We start from the raw sequence: 24,086 nt of genomic DNA, 5'->3' as shown, positions 1-24,086 counted from the left end.
GGCAACATATTGGTTGTGGTTTATTAGGTCAATTTCTGCTGACAGGTTCCCCTAAGAAAATAAGAGACCCTATGGCTACACAGAAATTCTTACCAAAACTAGACAAAGGCCTCTCAGGGACAGCAGGTGAATCCACTTCAGCCGCGCTTGGACAACTTTTGGGAGTAAATAAAAATTAAATTGCATTAATTGGATAAAAAAAGAACACAACATAGCACTGGAATATATACCTAAGACCGTTCTTATATACTGTACATCTATTAGTTTACATGCACATGACCATATGTAGGGTTGTGAGGTAGCCACTAGCTCACAGACCCCAGAGTCCCAATGTGAACGGTCACCGGCCACTCATATCCTATGGAGATCCTATGGAGATGGGAGGAGCGCTAACTCCTCCCATCTCCACCCGACCAAAATGATGCGATAAGTAAGCTCCTATTCTCTGTATTGGGGCTAACTTGTTATGACTGGACAACCCATTTAACCACAGTCGTACAGGGGCATTAAATGTATACATTCACTTATTGACCTAAAGATGTCGTCCATGCCCATTTTTTGATCATAACCCACACTATAGCATCCTTGTCACCTAAAAATGACACACGACCCAGAAGACATAGTAGAATTTAGCAAATGATGGGAATTTGGCCTATCCTTCCTTGATCCTGGGTGGGGATGGGTCACCAGGAACCAGGGCTGTGGAATCGGTAACCATTTTGGTGGAGTTGGAGTCCTAGTTGGGGACCGACTCCACAACCCTGCCAGGAACACCGGTAGGTTATGCTCCAGTCCTACAAACTGGGCCTTAGGGTGAAATTGTAGAGGTTTTTACTAATATTCCCATCCAACCATGAACAAAAATCCATGTGGTTGCTGCCGAAGCAAGAGTATGTTATAGTACCACATGAGCTAGGCCTCAAAGCGAAGGCAAACTTGTTCCCTAGCAACATCCCAGACATCAATTTCAGACATGTTTTAGTTGCTAAGAATTTTTGTCTAGTTTTGTTTTTTTTTTGTTTTTTTGCAGTCGTATTTATACAGTGTTTTCGACCATAATAATAGGATGTGGATAAATGTTTTACCCTTCTATCTTTACCAGTAGGCCTTAAACCATTCAGACACTAGGGGCCCATGTTTACAGATCATCTTCAGGACTTACCTGTGTGAATGAGGCCTGTAGCAAGTTCAAGCAGTTTTTTATTTGCTATATCATAAGGTGGCGATTTGACAAAATTTTTCCCCTGCATAATTTGTGTCCAAAACCGCTGTGTGAATGGCCTAATACTATTATTTTTGATACTATAGCACAAATGACACAAAAAACTGTAAATTCTGATAAGAATATGTATTATTTTATTGTTCAGTATTGATCACACACAGATTTGTTTTACAACAAACAAAATATGATCGAAATATGTGTGCGCTATAAATGACAAGCATCATTCGTCCACAAATAGTATGTTTTTTTTTACAGAACTGGGATCTTGCTTTGCACAGAGAGAGATATGTAATTGTGTATGGTGGCCTGTGAGGCTCAGATCGGTATATAGATTTCTTTACAAGGAAAAGCTGGACTGTTTTGGGATTGGTATCTTGGGCCCAAAGTTGGACCCAAAATTGAGTGCTTGGGCCCAAACACAAAACATGATGTTATATCAGATGGGACCTCTGTACATTTAGCTCTAGTGACTAATGCCAGGTATCAGCTGCCAAAGCAAATGATATAGAGGAGCGTACAATATTGAGACATGCCAAGATTTGCAATTTAAGAACACATTTTACTTTTACACATAGAGTATTGTGTACACCAGTCTATAACTAGCACATAAATGAACTAGAGGGGGCGCAATGGAGGGTGCTCAAGATAATTGGGGAGATTTATCATGAGTGTCTGAGTTCAGAACTGTTCTATCTGCTCATCCAATCAGAGCTCAGCTTTCATTTTCCAAAAGCTGTTTATAAAATTATAGCTGATCTCTCATTGGTTTCCATAGGCAACTAGAACAGTTTTACCTCAGACACTTCTTACAATCTCCCCCATGGGGAGATTAGAGTACAAGGACATATTATCATATTTGGAAAATAGTACATTTATGGGATGATCGACATGTCCTTAAAAGGGGTTTCTAGGAATTCTTGAGCCCCTTGGAGGCTGGATTGGCAATTATCTTGACACGTAGTTGGACTTCCACACAGAACATGTGTGTGAACGGGTTGGAAAGGATAAAGCTGAATAAGTGTGTGGCCAAGCAGTATATAGAAGGAAGGCCAATGATGTGGCGCACATTATTGCAGTATATAGATAAAATCTATACTGATAGGGCATATAGCCTCCCAGGAAAACAATACTTTAAACATAGCCACGTATTGCACATATACAGGTCAGCGTGTCCCAACATTTTCCAATGGAGAATGAACATTTGGATATATTTCAGTGAAAATTATGCAAAAGCATATGCATTAAATATTATTATATGCAAGTGATATAACCAAAGCTCCCATTTTATTCCTACCACAAGGCAAAATCATATACATAAACTACAGTTACTGTATTTTCTTACTGTCCTCTCATATCGGTAACATTTTCTTCCTTCTCGAGAGAAGGAAATCAAGTTACGGTAAGTTTTCCCCATGGTTCATGTCCACCAGTGGGAGAGTTTTTGTAATGTCATTGATCTGGCTATGGAGGGAACTCCCCCTATATAGGCCCTAGCAGGTATATAACTGTAAGGGATTGCCTTGATTACAAAACAACCCCCATAATTGAAAAAAAAAAAAAAAAGTAATAAATAGCTAAAAAAAAAAAGAAGTGCTGAGGACTGCAAATTGCATCTACATCCTAGAAACAATGGCCGATTACCCAAGAAGCAAAGCCATGCACATAATAACTGTTACCACATATATATTTAAAAAAATGAAAGTGCAAGAAATGGAAATAAGCATTTTTAAAGGTTACCCTCAAGGTTAAAAATAATATACACCAATATGTATTACATATCCTTGTTTTCAATTTTCTTTTTTTTTTTTTAAAGAAAAGACTACAAAAATATAAATTTTCATTTCATCATAAAAAAAAGTTACAAAAAAGTTCAAAACATCTAAAGAATTTTTCCTACACTATCCAGTAGTGTCAGGAAACTACCTAAGTCATGTTCTAAAATATATTCATATATTTGCCAAATCCACCTGCACTCAACCTATATCAACTATCGGAGCTTTCTACAAATTCCATAAGTGGAGCTTTCTCAAAACCAGCAAGCAAAGAAAACATACAAAAAAATCTAAAGTTAACACTCTGGGATTTAAAAAAAAAAATACTTGAGATGTGCAAATGAAGAGCCTAAGGGCATTTACATCTCTTTTCATGCTCAGCTTCATAAAATACATCTTACAATGATGAGACTGAGTCTTCGAAGTGCCAAGCGGAGTGCCAAGTACTCACCTCCACCTCTGCGTGTTTCATATAAAGGGTTTAAAGGAGAAGATTACAAAAGTATTGGGCTCAGAAGTGGCAATGAAAATATTTTAGACCACTTTGATGCTAGAACAACTGAACATAAAAAGTTCCCCAAAAAGGGACATCTGCCCAATTACAGCAAACCATGTACTTGAATCTTCCAACTTTGTAGCATCACCTACATCGACTCATTCATAAAAATCCATACGTGAACCCATTTAAGAAGACTATCTTACATATATATCCTGCTAATATCTTGAAAATGATGATAGGACCTAAGAAGTACAAAATCATATAACAATAGGCCATCCTGCACAGTTACCAAAACGAAGCTGCCAAAATGACAGGATGTCCCAAGTAGCGAAGAATATGTTGAACGTTGCCAAGTAGAGCTGTAAAACTACGCATCATTTGTTTTTGAAATCCGATATTTTTGTTCCAGAAATGTGTCACTTAAGTGGGATCCCAATAGCCTTGGCCTTACAAGAACTAGATGCTCATCTTGAATGGGGTTAAATGTAGAGGCACTTGCCCGTAGAGCAGCTTCCAAAGACTCTTCAGTCAAGTCCACCTCCCAAGAGTCTCTATATGTTTTATGTAAGTCAAGGCTTTCATCGATTGAAGGAGATACAGCAGGCAGTGGATTCATATCATTGTCTACCTCTTCGGAAACATTTGGGACAGTTTTCCTCCCTGGAGAACAGACTGAATAATTGTTCTCTCCTGCTCTGGAAGATGAAGTCTTCAAGAGGGACATCTTAGAAGGAGACTTTTTCTGCATGAATGGTAACCTTGGTAAAAGATTACCGGCTATTTTTTTCGGTGGAGTTCGAATAATTCCCTCAGGTAGCTTCCCACCGTTCAATGAGAGAGTGCTCTTAGATTTAGATACACTGGTGGATATATTTCCGACGGGTTGTGGTCTTGATGTAGTCAGGTTAGTCACTGCCAGATCGTTTTGTTTTGGACGTGCTGATGGTATGTTCTTGATCACTTTTGATAGTGATATTCCAGTATTAGTCGAAGGCTTTTTTACCTCAGCATTCCCTTGAGGCTTTGGCAAAGCACTACTTGGCTGTGAATTTTTCGGACTTGACACAACATTCCTGCATTTAGGCGGTTGTGAACCAGTGTTTCCTGTTTGCTTTGGCCTCTGGAAAGTCACACTTCCTGCAGATTTCTGTATTGATAATCCATATTTTTCTGCTGGTTTCTGCTTCAATAAGAACTTACTTCCCTTCCCTTTTGTTCTTTCTGCAGGACAATGTTCCGCCTCTATTGGCCTGAGTGATGAATCGTTTCTTGCAGCTTTTACTTTTTGTGCGGCCAAACTCACTATACATTTTGTCCTTGGCACCAATCCACTTGGCTTTGCCTTTGGTCCAGAAACAGTTTCATACGATCCCTGATGTGATATATGCATGTCTTCAACTTTTGTTTCCTTAGGTTTTAGCTTAGGCAGGTTGCTAACTGCTGCTTTTGGTGATGGAGTATTTAGAGAAGGCTTCTTAGTAAATGACTTTTTAAGAGTTGAAGATGGTGAAATACCCACAGTTGTGGGTCTTTTTGACAAAGGGTTCATAGGTAAAACCTCACTTTTCCCAGAGTCAGGATCTGCTGCACGCAACTCTGCATATAAGACAGGTTTGTATGGACCCGAAGTTGAAACTGGGCCACTTTTTGGTATTATGGGCCTCGGTGCAGTTGTGTACCTCAATAAAAATGATTTCTGAGATGGAGCACTATTGGTTGGCATGTTGGAAGAACCAGCATTTCCTACTGGTGTTGGCCTTTGTAAAATGTCATTTGCCCCCGGTGGAGATCCTGAGGAATTTTTTCTGACAAGTGGTGCAGAGCGTAATGTATTTTTGGTGACAGACTTCTGTCTCTGCAATGATGTGTTTCCTGTTACTTCATGTCGCGTTGCAGATGGTTTCTTCTTCACCTGCTTGGAAGCTGTAGAATTAGTTAAAGGAGTTAAAGAAATGTCATCATTCTGCGGGCTCTCTGTCCTTTGTGGTGGAGAATTCTTCACCCGTGGCAACATTGGAGATGCAGAGTGCCCAATTGGTGGAGGTCGAGGGAAAGCAACTTGTCCTGTTCTTGGAAGCCTTGGTGACCCAGAATCTCCTACAGGATTTGGTCTTAAAGAAGCAACAGAAAACGTAGCAGGTACTGAAGTTCTTTTCTGGTTTGTAAGTAGTTGTGTTTGATTACCAACAGGCAGTGGTCTCCCTGGGGTAGTAGTCCTCAACCGTGAAGTTGTCGGGGAAGCAGAAATCCCTACGGGAGCTGGCCTCGGACAAACACCATCTCGAATGCTTCCTGGTGTTGGTGACGGTGTGCTCCTCATTTGGGCTGGTTTTAGAGTTGAATTCCTCATCTGCGGTGATCTAAACGAAGCAGCCACTTATCAGGTTTAGTTGCTAGTTACGATGAAGTAACAATATGCATCCACCACTGCTGCAGCAGTGCCTAATATCCATGCATGCAACGATGTAGAAGATATAGAAAAGTCACATTCTGATTTTCATGAGTAAAATAAAAGGATCGGTCTCCCCGAAGCATGCAATGCTTGGGTGTAGCTAGTGCCTTTAACAAGTTATGTAAAGTCATTATTATAATTTCAGCAAGGTCAAGACTTCCTTCAATTGTCTGAATCCAGCTGTAAAGTAATCTCCACCCTTTCCTTAACCATTGGCTCCAGGAAACTATCTTAGACTTCCATGGTTGGCTCCCTCTGTATACTTATCTGTAGGAACCCAATGTTCCCAGCAAAAAGACTAATATGGACTTAAATATTAACCTCCCCCAATCCTATCACACGGTATGTTTAATTCCTGTTAATGTTAATACAAAAAGTTAAGGATCAGAATTTCATTGTGATTTTTTTTCTCCAATTTTTTTGTATTGCTTTACTCCAGCGCTTTTTGAGAATAAAAATATGTTTTATACAGATTTGGTTATGATATTGTTAACGTAAAAGGATCATATACGTTATAGTTCACTTCCCATTTTTAGTTTTTTGAATGTATTATTTGCACAACTTCTGCAAATTTTGTAAAGTATTTTATGCTAACCAAAAGCAGTTGCAGCATATTAATGTTGGATATGTACTATGTAATTTAAGCACAAAAATATATATCCCAAAATACAAATTTATTCAAAACCAAACTAAATGTAATCATTGCGTAGAAAATATAGTGGCAGATGTATAAATTTGAATAAACAAAATGTTGCAGAATTGAATTGTAAATTTTTAAAATGAAAAAAAAAAAAAAAATTATAATCTACTAATTGAGTCCAAGTAGATTATAACATTTGTTATCAACTTATATAATTTTCACATGTCATAAAAATGTTAAAATGTGTACTTACTTTGTACTTTCTGGCGCTGATGTGGTTTCTTGCTGAATCATGTCAGGGGGATTTAAATAGATTTGGGGTGCTTTAATGTCTGTAACACAGCTGAGAGAGTCAGTCCTAGGACCAAACCCCGAATAGATCTCATTGGATACCATTGTTAGTGTTTCCTGTGGAGATGGAGGACTGGTTGAAAAGGAGGTGACTTCCTCTTTACTTCCAGCAAAGGAAGGCAAAATCGATAACGTAGAACACTGTACGGTATCCGCTTCCATCTGGAGCTTGTAATGCTGGTAAGATGAGCCAGTCTGTGAAGTTTCTTTGTTCTGCCGCATAGGGAGAGAAGGAATGGGATGAAATGGTTTCCCAACCCCAGCGGAAGTATACCTAGAAGGTCCAGCCTCCATCTCCACCCCTCCTGGCTTCCACCCTGAGCATGAGTTACAGTTCTCTAAATCCAAGCTGCTTCCTTTTTGAACAGTTGTTTCCTGAAGAGAAGCCTTTTTAACCATGAGTGAGTTATGTTCTAGACGAGAAGATGATGATGTTCCAGAGGAGGTGGTGGTGGACATCATAGTTATGACAACAAATTCCTTGGTTGTTGTTGTAGTACTTTTATTAAAAACGGTTCTGGGCTTTGGCACTGGCTTGACAATAGGTTCTGCAGAAACAATTTTTCCATCCGTTTCATTTTTATTACCATTGTTATAGTCTTTTTCATCTTTGCTTAGGCATTCGAGAGACTCGGCCTTCTCCATGCTTGAATCCCCAGAAAGGTTTCTCAGTCGGCTAATTATTCTCTTCCTGTGGCCAGTGGCTCCTACGCCAATTTTCTGAAGAACCTGATTGTCTACAGATAAAATATCTCTAACTCTGTGGTAGCCATGCTGTCGAAAGCTCTCTTGATATCTCTCCAGATGGATGGCACAGAGCCAGTCTGCAATATCCACCTCTTCATCAGCAACGGACGTCATGTCCTTTCTGGCCAAATGTCGGCTTCTACCAGATAAGGCGCCAACTGAACATTTTGACAGAATAAGCAGATGATACCTAAAAATATAAATAAATAATCCAATTCAGACTTGATGCATATAAATTCTTTACAATTAAGTGGAATAAATTCTATAAAAAACAGAAAGCATATGGGTTTAAAGGAAACCTGTCACCAAGGACCTCATTTTCACTAAAAACAGAAGCATTACAGCTGCATTACAGATATTTCTTTCTACCTTTTCTGAGCATTTTCATTACAATATAATTGTGTGTTATGACTTACCTTGCAGAATCCTCAGTTTAGTCCCAGGGGTTGGGCTTTGGTTTGGATGCATTTAATAAAACAACATGTGGCTTGTCTGTGCTGCTCACTCCCCAGCTCTTAGCCCCCACATTTGTGCTCCTGAAGAGCTCCTCCCCACTGAAGTCATCTCACTAGGCTGCGAGCTCTGCTCCTGTGTAGGAGCACAAAGGTGGGGGCAGAGAGCTGAGTTTGCTGCACAGACAAGTCACGTGTTGTTTTTTGAAATACATCCAAACCAAAGTAAACTCCCTCAAGTAATGAAAATTATACTTTAGGGCCCTCCTCCATCTGCATGGAGCTACAATGGCTGCCAGCTGTCATATTACCTGAAACACTTCTCAATCCTTGCAAATTGGCCAGAGCTGTAGGCCTATGTTCGTACCACATGTACTTATTAGCACATATATTCCTGATGTACTGGTTAATTGTGTCCAATGGATTACACTACACAGAAGGAGGCCATAAAGGGTGCCTTATGACAGCACGACCATTACAAGGAGAACAAAGCTGTTTCCTTCAGCTAACTCCTCCTATCTGATTTTGCTAAAAACACTTAACTGTGGGGTTTTGAATTTACATTATCTGATAAAATAATATTTGGCCATATTCTTCCCCACTTTTATTTCCCTCAATAAAGAAAAGTCACTGAAATTATTTCTGTGCAGCACAAAGCTGTCCATGAAACCAAATGGTCATATACAACAGCCTCAAAGAACAGGATTCACGAGCAAAGAGAACATTATTTCCCCTAAAGTTACAGGAGCCGTTGAGGACCCTGGATCGGACTCACGGGAGAGATCCCCAATGCTTTCACTGCACTCAGCCCTCTAGAATTGACAGACCCTTTGCAAATTTTTGAAGCAAAAGACTTGTCAGACAATTTCTGCAAAAAGTGGGGGAACACCTTGATGTACTTAGACAAGCAACCTAGACGCGTGTGCCAGTTTTTTGTTCAGATTTGCATGAAAAAAGTGTCTCTGTAGCTTGCACATGTATTTATCATGTTTGCGCAGCACAATTGTTTCACAGTTGCATTTTGTCCGACACTTTGAAACTGGGCACCTAAATAGGCGCGTTGGTGTTTGCTAGCGACACATTTATTACTGGGATGCGCCACCAGCGTGAAGCCAAGTGCACCAAGAAAAGATATTGCAACTGTTTGCACATCCTGAAAGCATATGTCACTAATAATGTAATGAATAATGTGTTGCAACTTGCAAAATGAAAGTGCAACCTACAACTAGGCACATTGCACCAGTCTTTATATATCTGGGCCTTTGACTACTGGTTGTACATATTATTAACAAGCCACTAGAGATCTGCGAGTATACTCATCCGAGCTTGATGCTCGTTCGAGTATTAAGGTACTCGAAACGGCTCATTGCTCGGACGAGTATTTCCCCTGCTCGAGATCGAGCATTTAATTAAAAAAACACAGTGAAGAACAATGAAGAATAGAATAAAAACAGTGAACACAGGATCATTTAAGTGAAAAACACAGTGAAAAACACAGTGAAGAATAGATTACAGATGTTCGGCACATCTGCTAACTTGTCGGAAGATACGTGTGGAACTGTGTTCGTCAAAATAGTATGTGAAGAACACTATATATGTGTGAAGAACACATATGGAAAGATCTGCAATGTGTTCTTCACACATTTATAGTGTTGTTTACATACTATTTTGACGAACACAGTTCTGCGCGTATCTTCCGACACTGTATAGTCCTCAATATAATGAGCCAGGTACCTATGCACTAGTATATTATGTGGAGCCTTCTCTGGAGTAGGGATAGGAACAAAATGACTTCTAGAAGCTTCAAGCTGGTTGACAGCACAGATGACGAAGTTTCTCTCATGGAAAAGAAAATTACAGTACGGTAAGTCCCCATATTTGTCTTCCAAAAACGTCTTCAATGCGCTGTACTACAATATGTATTAGAGTTACATATGCGAAGAACACTATATATGTCTGAAGAACACATATGGAAACATTTGCAATGTGTTCTTCACACATATATAGTGTTCTTCACATACTATTTTGACGAACACGTACTATTCTTCACATACTATTTTGTCCGCGCGTATCTCCCGACAAGTTAGCAGATGTGTCGAACATCTGCAATGTGTTCTTCAGTGAAGAAGAGATTGCAGATGTTTGCATACATCTGCTAACTTATCAGAAGACATTATTTTTCAATTAAATAATACATTTTATTGCCGAGCCTTGATCCCTTTAAAAAATGCTCGAGTCTCCCATTGACTTCAATGGGGTTCGTTATTCGAGACGAGCACTCGAGCATCTGGAAAAGTTTGTCTGGAATAACGAGCACTCGAGCATTTTAGTGCTCGCTCATCTCTACTAGCCACTCATTTGTTTGCATCACACCCTTCAGCTACTACAACTTTTCTCAGAGGGGGGAAATTTCTCACCACATTTTCTGGTCTCTTTTATGATTATTTTGACACTTTTCTGCTTCCTCTGTCTCAATTGAGACAAAAAAAAAATCTCAAAAAGTTGTAATAATTACTTAAAATTTTTTATATAGCGCCAACAGATTCGGCAGTGCTACACAGAGCCTACCAAACCAGTCCCTGTCCCCACGGGGCTCACAATCTAATCAACCTACCAGTATGTTTTTGGAGTGTGGGAGGAAACGGGAGAACCTGGAGGTAACCCACACAAACACGGAAAAAACATACAAACTCTTTGCAGATGTTAACCTGGATCATGTGGAGATAAATCCCTGTCACTTTGCATTATTAAAGCGAACCTCTCACCAGCAATGTCATTTTTAGCTGGTGACAAGTTTCAATAGCTTATGTTATACTGGTTTTAAAAATGCCTTTGTCAGCCGCATTTTGAATCATTTCAGTACTTTATAAAAGTTTCACATGACATGGCTCCCTTCCAGCAGCATATGGTGAATCCCATGGCATGGAGTAGCTGCACACCAAATAATATTATTTTTGGCAAGACAGTAGTAACTGTACGTTCTAACGCAGAACTACCGTCTAGATCAGCGGTGGCGAACCTTTGACACGGGTGCCGGAGGTGGCAGTCAGACCCATTTGTGTGGGCACTCAGGTTCTCACCCCAGGACAGAGTTCACCAGACAGGAACAAATCCACCAAATCTTCCTGCAGTCCCAGGAAACTTAAGAGATGCTGCTCTCAGCGCTATTTTATAGAAACACTCCATTGGCTGTTTGGAAGTAAGAAGGTGTGGAAGGGGCTGCATTATCTTTGGAGGTCATCCTGCTGGACCCTTCATTCTTCCTTTGGAGATAAGCTACAATGATAGTCTGAATTTTCCCTCCTTCTTTCAACTGTATTGGTAGCCTTAGGGGCTGATACGATTTAATGATGTGGAAGAACCAGTACCAATAAGTTACTGCTTAAAATTCTATGTTGGCACTTCACGGTACATAAGTGGATTTTAGTTTTAGCTTGGGCACTTTGTCTCTAAAGGTTCGCCATCACTGCTCTAGGTAGTACAGAAAATACCATCCACAAATAGTAGGTTGAGGCGTTGTCTCTTTAATGTTAAAAAAAAATCAAGAAGTGCAAAAAATACATTCATATTTGCCCTGGCAATTCTACTAGAATCCACTGTTTCGGATTATGCCAAAAAAACTAAAAGTTGTATGCTTATAGTTAGATATAACAATGCAGCGACCGTGGAGGCGCCTTCTGTATACTACTACAACTACAGACATAACACTTTACTTTATCACACATACAAAAGTGCAAATATATATACTATATACAATTGTTACTATAATGACACAATCTAAAAATAATTCTGGCCTTGGAGCCCTCTCTGATGGAACTAAACACATGTCTAGCAGAGGGAAGAAAAAAGAGAATTTGGAATTTTATACGAAGCCAAGCAGAGCATGAGAGAGGTCAACAAGCAAAGTATAGGAAGGAGGAAATCTACAACATGCCGACATTTCTATATCTTATCTTGAGCCTCCTCTGCTCCCTGCACCGAAAAGCTTTCAGCAAAATATGAGAAATTAGGTAGAATGTGAAAGTCACGCGTCAGCAAAATCAACAAAGGATTTTCAGTGGTCCTTTCATCTCCCAAAAAGAATATGCAGTCTGACTCCTCAGTTCTTTTGGGGGCTGTGAATGTTCCCAATCTTTGTTGATCGTCTGTCGACACAGGATTACTTCAGCTAAAAAGAGGCTGAACAAAGGAACGTCCTTACTCATTTATTACCTAACACACAACCCATTGCTGGACGTCCTAACGAACGTAGAGTATTAATAAAAAACCTAACTTGGACAACTCTTTTAAAACAGATTTCACCGTCAACCTGTCTATATTACGATAAGCACCAAAAGGAAATGTAACACATACATAACACATAAAATGTATGCGCAGAAATATATGGAGAAATGTTTAATGCCTACCTTAAAGGGGTTGCCCAGGTACAACAAGTTAGCCCCTATGCATAGGATATGGACCAACTTGTCTACATCACGGGACCCCCACGGATCACAAGATCCTTTGTACCCCCCGTTACCTACCAAAAGAATGGAGAAGCGGGTCACACATAAATCAAATAAATAAATAATTCTTTATTTATAAAGCGCACACAGATTACGCAGCTCTACACAGAGCTTGCCAAATCAGTCCCTGTCCCCAATGGGGCTCATGAGTATGTTTTGGAGTGTGGGAGGAAACCGGAGGACCTGGAGGAAACACATGCAAACACGAAGAGAACATACAAACTCTTTGCAGATGTTGACCCTGGGACTTGAACCCATATCCCCAGCACTGCAAGGCTTTAATGATAACCACTAAGCCACTGTGCTTCCCAGTGCTCGCTGCTCCTCCATTCACTGTCTACGGAACTGACGGAGATGGCGGAGCATGCATGGTGCTCAGAGATCTCCTTGAGCCCACAGAGATGAATAGGACAGCAAGGCACAACAGATCTCTGTTCTTTTGAACCAAGGAGGTCACATCACTGAAACCCCCACTGATCAGCAAATTGTTGTTAGGGGATAACTAGTTGTCACTGGAGAATCCCTTTAATTTATCTTCAAAACATGTCATTGCCCAGAAAATCTTCTGAACTTTGGATAAAGTCAATATGAACTTAAAGAGTAAATTCAGTGGTGGTGAACCTTTGGCACAGATGCCAGAGGGGGCACTTGGAGCCGTCTCTAGGGCCACCCAGGCCATCACCCCAGACAAGGCCTCCTCCTGCAGTCCCAGACAGCCCAGGAAGTGCTGCGCTCAGCAGGGTTATCCATGGACCTCCTGCTCTGGGCCCTCAGATTCTTCCTGTTCTGGGCTCTCTGGATGGAAGCTACAATGATAATCCAAATTTTTTTTTCCTTTCTACTGTATTGGTGTCCTCATGACACTGATACGATTGAAAGCTGTGACAGATCAGGAACGAGTAGGTTAATGCTTAACCCTTTCAGGACCTGGCCCTTTTTTGTTTTTTCATTTTCATTTTTTACTCCCCATGATCAAAAATCCATAACTTTTTTATTTTTCCATGTACAGAGCTATGTGACAGCTTATTTTCTGCGTAACAAATTGCACTTCATAGAGATGGTATTGAATATTCCATGCCGTGTACTAGGAAGCGGGAAAAAAATTCCAAATGCAGTGAAATTGGTAAAAAAACGCATTTGTGCCGTCTTCTTGTGGGCTTGGATGTTACGGATTTCACTGTGCGCCCCAAATGACATGTCTACTTTATTCTTTGGGTCGGTACGATTACGGGGATACCAAATTTGTATAGGTTTTATAATGTTTTCATACATTTAAAAAAATTAAAACCTCCTGTACAAAAAATTTTTTTGGGATTTTGCCATCTTCTGGCGCTAATAACTTTTTTATACTTTGGTGTACTGAGCTGTGAGTGGTGTCGTTTTTTGCGGATTTTGATGACGTTTACAATGTTATCAATTTTAGGACTGTACGACCTTGTGATCACTTTTTATAGAATTTTTTAATTTTTTTAAATGACAAAAAAAGTGCCATTTTCGAATTTGGGCGCGATTTTCCGTTACGGGATTAAACACAGTGAAAAACCGTTATCATATTTTGATAGATCGGGCATTTTCGGACGCGGCGATACCTAATGTGTTTATGATTTTTACTGTTTATTTATATTTATATCAGTTCTAGGGAAAGGGGGGTGATTTGAGTTTTTAGGGTTTTTTATTATAATTTTTTTTCTTTTAACTTTTTTTTATTTTTATTTTTAGTACTTTTCAGACTCCCTAGGGTACTTTAACCCTAGGGGGTCTGCACGATCCTATCATATACTGCCATACTACAGTATGGCAGTATATGGGGATTTTACTCCTCATACATTACAATGTGCTGATAGCACATTGTAATGCATGGGTTAACCAGAAGTAGCCTCGGGTCTTCGCGAGACCCGAGGTTACCATGGCGACGGATCGCCGCTCCCCGATGACGTCACGGGGAGCGGCGATCCTCGAAAAGATGGCGGCGCCCACGCGCCGCCATGCTTTTGAAGCCGCCGGCAGCATTGCCGGCGGCGATCGAGGTGAAAACACCCGCGATCGGTGCTAGCACCGATCGCGGGTGTTACCGGTAAGCCTTTGCTGCAATATGCAGCAAAGACTTACCGGCTATGGAGAGGGCTCAGCGCGTGAGCCCTCTCCATGCACCCGCGGCCGACCCGTGACGTGCTATTACGTCACGGGTCGTGAAAGGGTTAAAGGCGCGTTCCCATTTCGGCAAATAAATGTTAATATTTTTACGATAAAAAGTTAGACAATTTTTCAATATACTTTCTGCATCAATTCCTCACAGATTTCGAGAACTCTGCTTGCTGTCACTCTTTAAAAAGCCTCTATGTTTACTTCCAGCGGACAGAAATCTGACCATGGTCACACAGGTGCACGGCTCATTATATCACATGCCTCTGATTACTCGCTGTGATACTAACGAGCCGTGCACCTGTGTGACCATGGTCAGATTCCTGTCCAATGGAAGTTTTCTATAGCAGGACAGCAAGCAGAGATCTAGAAAACCATGAGGAATTAATACAGAAAGTATATTGGAAAATTGTATAACTTTTTATAATACAAACAATAACATTAATGTGCTGAAATGGGAATAGCCCTTTAAAAAGTCAGGTGGGCATTTTACGATAAATAAGTGGGTTTTAGTTGTAGTTCAGGCACTCATTTTTTAGAAGGTTCACCATCACTTTTTTATTTTGGTTGACAAAGAACTAGAATAGTTCAAAGAACTTCGTCTGGCCATTATTTTTTACACGGATTGTATATATACAGAGGGTACAAAAACTATTCAGACCCTTTAAAATTTTTCACTCTTTGTTTCATTTCTGCCAATTGGTAAAATCAGAAAAGTTATTTTTTTTGTACGTCAATTTGGGGATCCTCTGCCTCTTCCTTGCAGGTCCTCTCGAGTTCCCTCAGGTTGGATGGTGAACGTTGGTGGAAGCCATTTTCAGATGTCTCCAGAGATGCTCAATTGGGCTTAGGTCTGGGCTCTGACTGGGCCAGACAGGAATGGTCACAGAGATGTCCTGAAGCCACTGCTTTGTTATTTTAGCTTTCTGCTTAGGATCATTGTCTTGTTGGAAGGTGAACCTTTGGCCCAGTCTGAGATCCAGAGCCCTAGAAGATGATTTCATCCAGGATATCTCTGTACTCGGCCGCATTCATCTTTTCTTTAATTACAACCCGTCGTCCCTGTCCCTGCCCCCATAGCATGATGCTGCCACCACCATGTGTCACTGTTGGGATTGTATTTGGTAGGTGATGAGTAGCGCCTGGTTTTCTCCACACATACTGCTTAGAATTAATACCAAAAAGATCAATCTTTGTCTCATCAGACCAGAGAATATTATTTCTCATAGTCTGGCAGTCTTTCATTTGTATGCCGGCTTTCATATGTCTTGCACTGAGGAGAGGCTTCCGTTGGGACACTTTGCCATAAAGACCGACTGGTGGAGGCTGCAGTGATGGGTGACTACGGCATCTCTGTAGCTCAGCCACAGCGATCTTGGGGTTCTTCTTTAACTCTCTCTCAAAGGTTCTCAAACCACAATAAGTTTGGCTGGATGGCCAAAGTCGCCCCAAACTTCTTCCATTTGAGGATTATGGAGGCCAATGTGCTCTCAGGAACCTTGACTGCTGCAGAAATACTTTTGCAACCATGGCCAGATCTGTGCCTTGCTGCAATTCTGTCTTTGAGCAATTTGGACAGTGCCTTAGACCTCATGATTCTCATTTACTTTGACATGCACTGTGAGGTCTTACATAGACATGTGTGTGGCTTTCCTAATCAAGTCCAATTAGTTTAATTATACACAGCTGGACTCCAATGAAGGAGTAGAACCAACTGAAGGAAGATCAGAAGGAAATGGACTGCATGTGATTTAAAAATGAGTGTCACAGCAAAGAGTCTAAATATTTATGACCATGTGATATTTCAGTTTTCTTGTTTAATAAATGAACAAAAATATCTACATTTCAGTTTTTCTGTCAAGATGGGGAGCAGAGTGTACATTAAAGCGCAAAAAATAAAAAAAAAACATCTTACCAATTGGCTGCAATAAAACAGAGTGAAAAATGGAAAGGGGTCTGAATACTTTCTGTACCCACAGTACATGTGTGTGTCTATATATATAAATGTCTGTGAGACTGTGAACCAAAAGATTTAAACCTTCTTACAAGTTGAAGTGTGAATAACGCCCAGACAGAATTAGTGTTGGTTTATCGGACAACATAAAATAGTCACAAGGGAAAAAATAATACAGTACAGACTAAATCCTTTTTATAAGTAGAGTCTTTTTTGTGTTATGTTCCTTGGCTTTCTTCCTGAATTTGAGAAGCGTTGCCTGCTACTTTCTGGTCCTAGCTCTTCCTTGATGCTATGGGGTAGGCAGAATTCTCTTCCTGAAGCCGGACCTGTCTGTGTAATCTTCGGCCCAAGACTAAACTTATAAGATGAATCAGATATCCTATCAGCCGTGACCTTCTTTATGAGAGTTAGAACTGTGTGGACATCTGACCATTTGCTGAATTCTAACAGCCCATTGGATTATGTTTCACAAGGGAATATGTATTATAGGGACTGTGTTCTGTATAAAGCCTTCCCTCATTGAGAGACTGTTCCATAACCACAAAGCCAGTTGCCTTTTTTGCCTAATCCACTCTGTTCTCCTGTGTGTTTGCACCATTCATGATTGGCCCCATTTATAATAACCAAAGATACAACATACCCATTAGGTCTGATTCCATATAAACATTCTAGAAAACTCTAAAAATCTCTCATCTGATGTCTACATGTTCCTTGGGTCCATGTAGTGTCTGTAAAACCAACGGTGCATTAGCCATGCAGCGAGTTGAGCCACTTGTCTCAGGCATCACCACCTGGCACGAGAGAGTATGTGCCGGCATCAGTATTAAATAGCCTACCGGGTGGCTATTAAGGTTAGACAGCGCAGGGTTAGACTAGACAGTCTTATTCTGCACATGATTCATACAAGTGTATAATGATATGGATGATACATTTGTGTCAAGATACAAGACTGTCTAGTTGTACTTTGCATCTCCTATTAGTTCAAAATTCAGTGGGGTCAGCAGTTTTTGGCGCACAGACTTTTTTGTCGAACTAGTCGTAGGAATGCCAGAAAAATGTCTAAAACCTTTATAAATGTGCAGCAGATGGGGCAAGAGGGTGTCTTTCGCCTCAGGCAGCAGTTTAGGTTCACCCATGTGTAAAAATGAATATATGGCTGGCCCATAATCATGTACGAAAATATCATTAAAAAAATCAACCAAAATCAACAAACACATTTTAGATATTTTTGTATAACTACCGTATATATGTTTTTAATTAGTAAATTCTCCTGTAATGAAATAAATAAGAGGAACCGGTCTCTGTTTGTAGAAAAATGAGCTCAGCCTTCTATTTCTGGTGTGGAAACATGTCACATTTATTTCACACTTTATTTCAGCCCTTTCTGGGACATACGTCTCAGACCATCAAAGCCTCATCTCTAAGCGCAGCCACACGATTGTACCTTATCCTTTTATTTTGGACTTTTCCTTCATGACTTCTATATTGTATTGGGTCATTGGTCAATCAAATGCAAAAGTCATAAAGTTCCAGAGTTATAAGTGGAAATATAAAATAATATTTTATCAGTAGTTAAAAAAAGGAGCTTAAAGCTGTAATTTAGGATATTTAACTTAAATATGGAACTGTCCTATTTTAGGTTGCCTTGTCTAAGGTAGATGGTTAGGATCCCATCCCAGCCTTTATCTAGTCAATTCATACATTAATCATTATAAAATCATCTTTTCTTTATTATGTAAATGAGTCTGGTCACATGGTCAGAGGCAGTGATGTCACCCCTGTTACCCCTCCCCTCTCCTCCCCCTGCTCATGTCTGTGTGTAATGTATAGTAAAGCATGGCTAGTGTGTGTGCTGCATCTGCTGACATGCTGCATCCTCCTAATACACAGAGACACAGACATTAGCTACACAAGTACCTGACATGTTCTGCTACAACATGGCTGCCTGGAGCTGTTGTATCTCTCCTATACACACACAGGCTGCAGGGGGGTGTCATCACCAGGAAGCACATGGAGGAGCCATTACACCATTATACCTCATATCATTATACAGACTGTCATTCATGTGTATAGGAGTATCTCATATACACACACAGGCTGCAGGGGGTGCCAGCACCAGGAAGCACATGGAGGAGCCATTACACCATTATACCTCATATCATTATACAGGCTGTCAGTCATGTGTATAGGAGTATCTCATACACATACAGGCTGCAGGGGGCGCCAGCACCAGGAAGCACACGAAGGAGCCATTACACCATTATACCTCATATCATTATACAGACTGTCAGTCATGTGTATAGGAGTATTTCATACACACCCACAGGCTGCAGGGGGCGCCAGCACCAGGAAGCACATGGAGGAGCCATTACACCACTATACCTCACACCATTATACAGGCTGTCAGTCATGTGTAAAGGAGTATCTCATACACACAGGCTGCAGGGGGCGCCAGCACAAGGAATCGCATGGAGGAGCCATTACACCATTATACCTCACATCATTATGCAGACTGTCAGTCATGTGTATAGGAGTATCTCATACACACAGGCTGCAGGGGGCGCCAGCACAAGGAATCGCATGGAGGAGCCATTACACCATTATACCTCACATCATTATGCAGACTGTCAGTCATGTGTATAGGAGTATCTCATACACACAGGCTGCAGGGGCGGCCAGCACCAGGAAGCACATCATTATACAGCCTCACATCATTATACAGGCTGTCAGTCATGTGTATAGGAGTATCTCATACACACAGGCTGCAGGGAGCACCAGCACCAGGAAGCACATGGAGGAGACATTAAACCATTATACTTCACATCATTATACAGGCTGTCAGTCATGCGCTGGGGGTGTAGCTGAGGTCTCACTCATGAATAAGCTGGACAGCTTGAATATGATAATGACTCATTGGACATCTCTCAAATCATTTGCATACAGCTTTAGGACATCATTACCTAAGTTTACAGGCATGTAGAGGGACAAAGAAGGGATAGAGGCAATGCTCTCTAATGGCAGTTTATGAAAATATATTTAGTTTAGGGGGTTAATTTGTCTGACGGGTTCTCTTTAAAGGGGTATATGCATTGTACGTTATTTCTTAACCACAGGATATGGAACAAATTTGCTAAACTGTAGCGATCTGACTGCTGCAACCCCACTGATCACAATTAGTTCCTTTTACCTCTTCTATGGGACTTCTCAAAATATCAGAGTACAACTCTTGTTTCTTAAAGCATATTACATGTGACCAACTTGGTTTAATGGAAGTTAGTAGTCATGGGGCTAAATGCTGATAAAATCGCTGCCCCTCCAACACGTCACAAGGCTGGAGCCTCCTGATGTATCGGTTAGCCATCTGTGCCGTCTATGCCAGGACCTGCCCTGCCATCGGGCAGTGTGCCGGAAATTGCGATAATTTCAGGGCATATATACAGGCAGTCCCTGGGTTACATACAAGATAGGGTCTGTAGATTTGTATTTGAATTTGTATGTAAGTCGAAACTGTATACTTTATCATTGTAACCCCAGCCAAATTTTTTTTGGTCTTTGTGACAATTGGATTTTAAATATGTTGGATTCTCATTAGAATCAGGATTAACACTAAAGCTTAATTACAGACACCTGTGATACCTGTTATAGCTGTTTATTGTAGTCTAGGACTAAAGTAAAAGAAATTACCAATATCCAGTGGTCTGTTTGTAACTAGGGGTCGTATGTAAGTCAGGTGTTCTTAAGTAGGGGACCGCCTGTACCAGAAACCCACCCTGAAGGTAATGAATGCTAGAAGGTTTACTTATCATCAGATGCCCTATTAAAGGGGTTGTCTGGGATATATTAAAAAATTGGCATAAATAACTGGGGGCTATAAAAATAATGAACCAATTCACCTCCTCTGGTGCTCTCTGCCCGTCACTGCCGGCCTCTGTCTGTCTACAGCCTGAAACTCGCACGGGCAGCACAACGGATGAATGGGAACACCAGAGGAGGCAAGTGTAAGTGGAATATACCCATTTAACCCCTTAAGGACGCAGCCATTTTGTAGCTTAAGGCTCAGCCCCATTTTTTGGATTCTGACTTGCGTCGCTTTATATGGTTATAACTTTTGAACACTGTTACTTATCAAAACGATTCTGAGATTTTTTTCCCCACATGTTGTACTTCATTTTAGTGGTAAATTTTGGCTGATTAGTTTTGCATTTATTTACAAAAAAAAAAAGAAAAAAATGATGAATTTTTTTTTTAATTTGCCATTTTCAAAATTTGAAATCATTGCGTTTTCAGGCAGATAGATTTACCACCTAAATAAGTTGCTGAATAACATTTCCCATTTGTCTACTTTACATTTTCATAATTTTTGAAATGTCTGGGTAATTTTATTTTGATGCCAAGCGGCTTACAAATTGAATACCGATTTTCTATATTTTTCAGAATTGACTATTTTGGGGATAGATACTGTTTTGAATGAAATTTTACATATTTAACATCAACCCCCCCCCCCCTATATTACCAACCCATTTTCAAATCTGGCCTGGAAGAAGGCAGGGATAACTCCCAATCGTCTCAGATTCGGCGGGACAGTCCCGGTTTCTGCAGGGCTGTTCCGCCCTCCCATTTATAGAGCAGGAGGAGCTGAACAGATTGCACATAGTGTCCTATATACACAGGCTGCATGTTACAGAGCAGAAGGAACTGAACAGATTGTACATAGTGTCCTATCTAGAGAAAAGCCTGTTATAGGGTGGTACTGTTGGTGAAGTAAGCTGCAGAGCCCGATATAACCTAAATATTATAGTTAAATGCAACAATGCCAGAGTAAAATCAAAAAGTATACAACATGGAAATGTGATAAATATTAGAGGATACAGCCAGGTGCAGGAGGGAGGAGCAGTGAGCACTCCCCACCCTTCCCCTCTCCATCAAAAGCCGATTGGCTCGGTCATGGTGCGGCGATGCAGCGTGTGCTCACAGGGTGCCATAGCCATGTGCATGAGGCCTACCAATCATTTATATGCATGTTACACATCTGTACAGCGTATTGGAGGGACATACAGTAGCTAGATCCTAGCAATGGCTACAGAATAGACACTAGAGGAATTTCTACAGCTGCAGCCCCCCCCCCTTACAATACATCTGCCACCGTATCCCACTGCCAGCATGTAAATGGCATTTATAGGGGGAATAATACAGCCCTGTGTCTGGGCCAGGATGAGAAATTACTACTGTGACTATTAATACCCTCCATTAACATGTGCCTTTCCTTCATGATGCCCTCACATAGTCAATGAAAGTTCAATGAACTGTATTCTGATTGGTCCACATTAGGGAAAAATTCAAATGTTAATTAGAAATCAAATTTTTTTTTTAATAATATGGAAAAATTGGCATCAACTTTCTTGGGGAGTTAACCATCTCTTATACATATGATGATCATCCACATTATGGAATATAAGCTGAGAAATGTATCTTTTTTTTTTTTTGGGGGGGGGGGGTACATTTTTTTTAATTTTAATTTTACAATTATTTGAATAATTTTATTTTAATTACTTTTCTGCTTCCACTCTACAACATCTTTTAATTTATTGAGTTAATATTTTTATGCGAAATCTTGAATGAATGACTGTAAATGTAATGTACAGTATATGTGTAGCATTAATTGTAACTAGTGTTAAGCGGACCCATACTATAAAGTTCGGGTTTGTATCCAACTTTTCATTAAAAGTTTGGGTCCAGCTTTACCTCCCTCCCCCCCCCCATTGTTAATGCCAACGATTGGTGCTGATGCCGATCATGGGCATTAACTCTCTCCAAAAATGTAGCGCATAAAAGATGGGAAAAGGGATAGTACACAGCACCAAAGTGGGGTTAGTATGACTTCATCTCAGTTTCATTTTGGATCTTCATTTGCAACAACGGTAACACCTCCCACCCATAAAGAAACTCTTAACATTTTACTCATTTAGGCCTATTTGCTAAGGGTCGCGGATTGCACTTTCGCTGGACTGTTCGCGGTTTTCGGGATTTGCTTTGACACTTATTTAACAGGGGTTTGCGCTGGGATTATGTCACAAGTGATCAGATTGTGGCGCAGTTGTGCTGGCTTTCATGCCATAGAAATCGGGGGGGGGGGCGGCCGTCGAACGTTACGACTGATTCGGACTGAGCGCAGGATTTAGGATTTGAATTGTGTTGCAAGACAATGCACTTACATGCACCAGGAAGAAGAAGGTGAACCCGCCAGAACTGAGCGGGGAAGCGACATATGCAGGATATCGGGCACACAATCTTAGTGAAATGCGGCAGAGTGTATTATCAATGCACTTTCTGTGAACTCCGCCGGACTGGGTAAGCAAATGTGCCCCACCGAGGTGCGATGTCTTGCGAGGTTTCGGAGCTGCTGCAATTCACTAAGATCTTGCGTCCAATTTTCTGCATGTGCCGCTTCCCTGCTGAGGTCCGCCGGAGTTCACCTTCTTCTTCCTGGTGCATGTAAGTGCTTGGCTTGCGACACAATTTTGAATGTTAAATCCCGTGCGTTGTCTGGATCATCCGATGGCTCGCCTCCCGATTTGTGTTGTGGGAAAGCGGGCGCCGATGTGCCAAAATCCGATCGCGTGCGACAAAAAGCCCTTCTAAATGCAGCACACCACAGGCCCCTAAATGCGGTCCACGGACCCTTAGTAAATGTGCCCCACTATGTCAGTTTCTGCCATACAACAGGACCAAACTGTGATCAATGTTGCTGCATTATGCAGTGTCAACACTAGTACTTGGTCCCACCTAGTAAAATAATTCTGTGGGACCCACCAATTACCGTATATAATCGAGTATAAGCCGACCCGAGTATAAGCCGAGGCCCCTAATTTTACCACAAAATACTGGGAAAACCTGTTGACTCGAGTATAAGCCGAGGGTGGGAAATGCATTGGTCACAGCCTCCCCAGTATATAGCCAGCCAGCCCCTGCCCCAGTGTATATAGCCAGCCAGCCCCTGCCCCAGTGTATACAGCCAGCCAGCCCCTGCCCCAGTGTATATAGCCAGCCCCTGCCCCAGTGTATATAGCCAGCCCCTGCCCCAGTGTATATAGCCAGCCAGACCCTGCCCCAGTGTATATAGCCTGCCAGACCCTGCCCCAGTGTATATAGCCTGCCAGACCCTGCCCCAGTGTATATAGCCTGCCAGACCCTGCCCCAGTGTATATAGCCTGCCAGACCCTGCCCCGGTGTATATAGCCTGCCAGACCCTGCCCCAGTGTATATAGCCTGCCAGACCCTGCCCCAGTGTATATAGCCTGCCAGACCCTGCCCCAGTGTATATAGCCTGCCAGACCCTGCCCCAGTGTA

At 41.2% G+C, this 24,086-nt stretch overlaps 1 protein-coding gene across 5 annotated transcripts in view; it reads right to left on the bottom strand.

Moving 5' to 3' along the window:
- ARAP3 (ArfGAP with RhoGAP domain, ankyrin repeat and PH domain 3) overlaps positions 1–24,086 on the bottom strand; it is a 96,036-nt gene that overhangs the window by 46,596 nt on the left and 25,354 nt on the right. For 4 of the 5 annotated variants that reach the window (XM_072145653.1, XM_072145658.1, XM_072145656.1 and 1 more), the window contains exons 2-3: positions 6,839–7,873; positions 94–155 (exon numbers count right to left, since the gene is read on the bottom strand). In XM_072145653.1, coding sequence (XP_072001754.1) covers positions 94–155; positions 6,839–7,797 — 1,021 coding nt within the window. In that variant the 5' untranslated portion in view covers positions 7,798–7,873. Of the gene's footprint in view, positions 1–93; positions 156–6,838; positions 7,874–12,541; positions 12,637–24,086 lie in introns of those variants that run through there. The other variant, XM_072145657.1, reaches the window with a different exon arrangement.

The sequence above is a fragment of the Engystomops pustulosus genome, chromosome 4, assembly GCF_040894005.1.
Source record: "Engystomops pustulosus chromosome 4, aEngPut4.maternal, whole genome shotgun sequence".
Classification (NCBI taxonomy): Eukaryota; Metazoa; Chordata; class Amphibia; order Anura; family Leptodactylidae; genus Engystomops; species Engystomops pustulosus.
The sequence above is the reverse complement of the archived record's forward strand: the minus strand, read 5'-3'. Positions and strand labels throughout refer to the sequence as shown.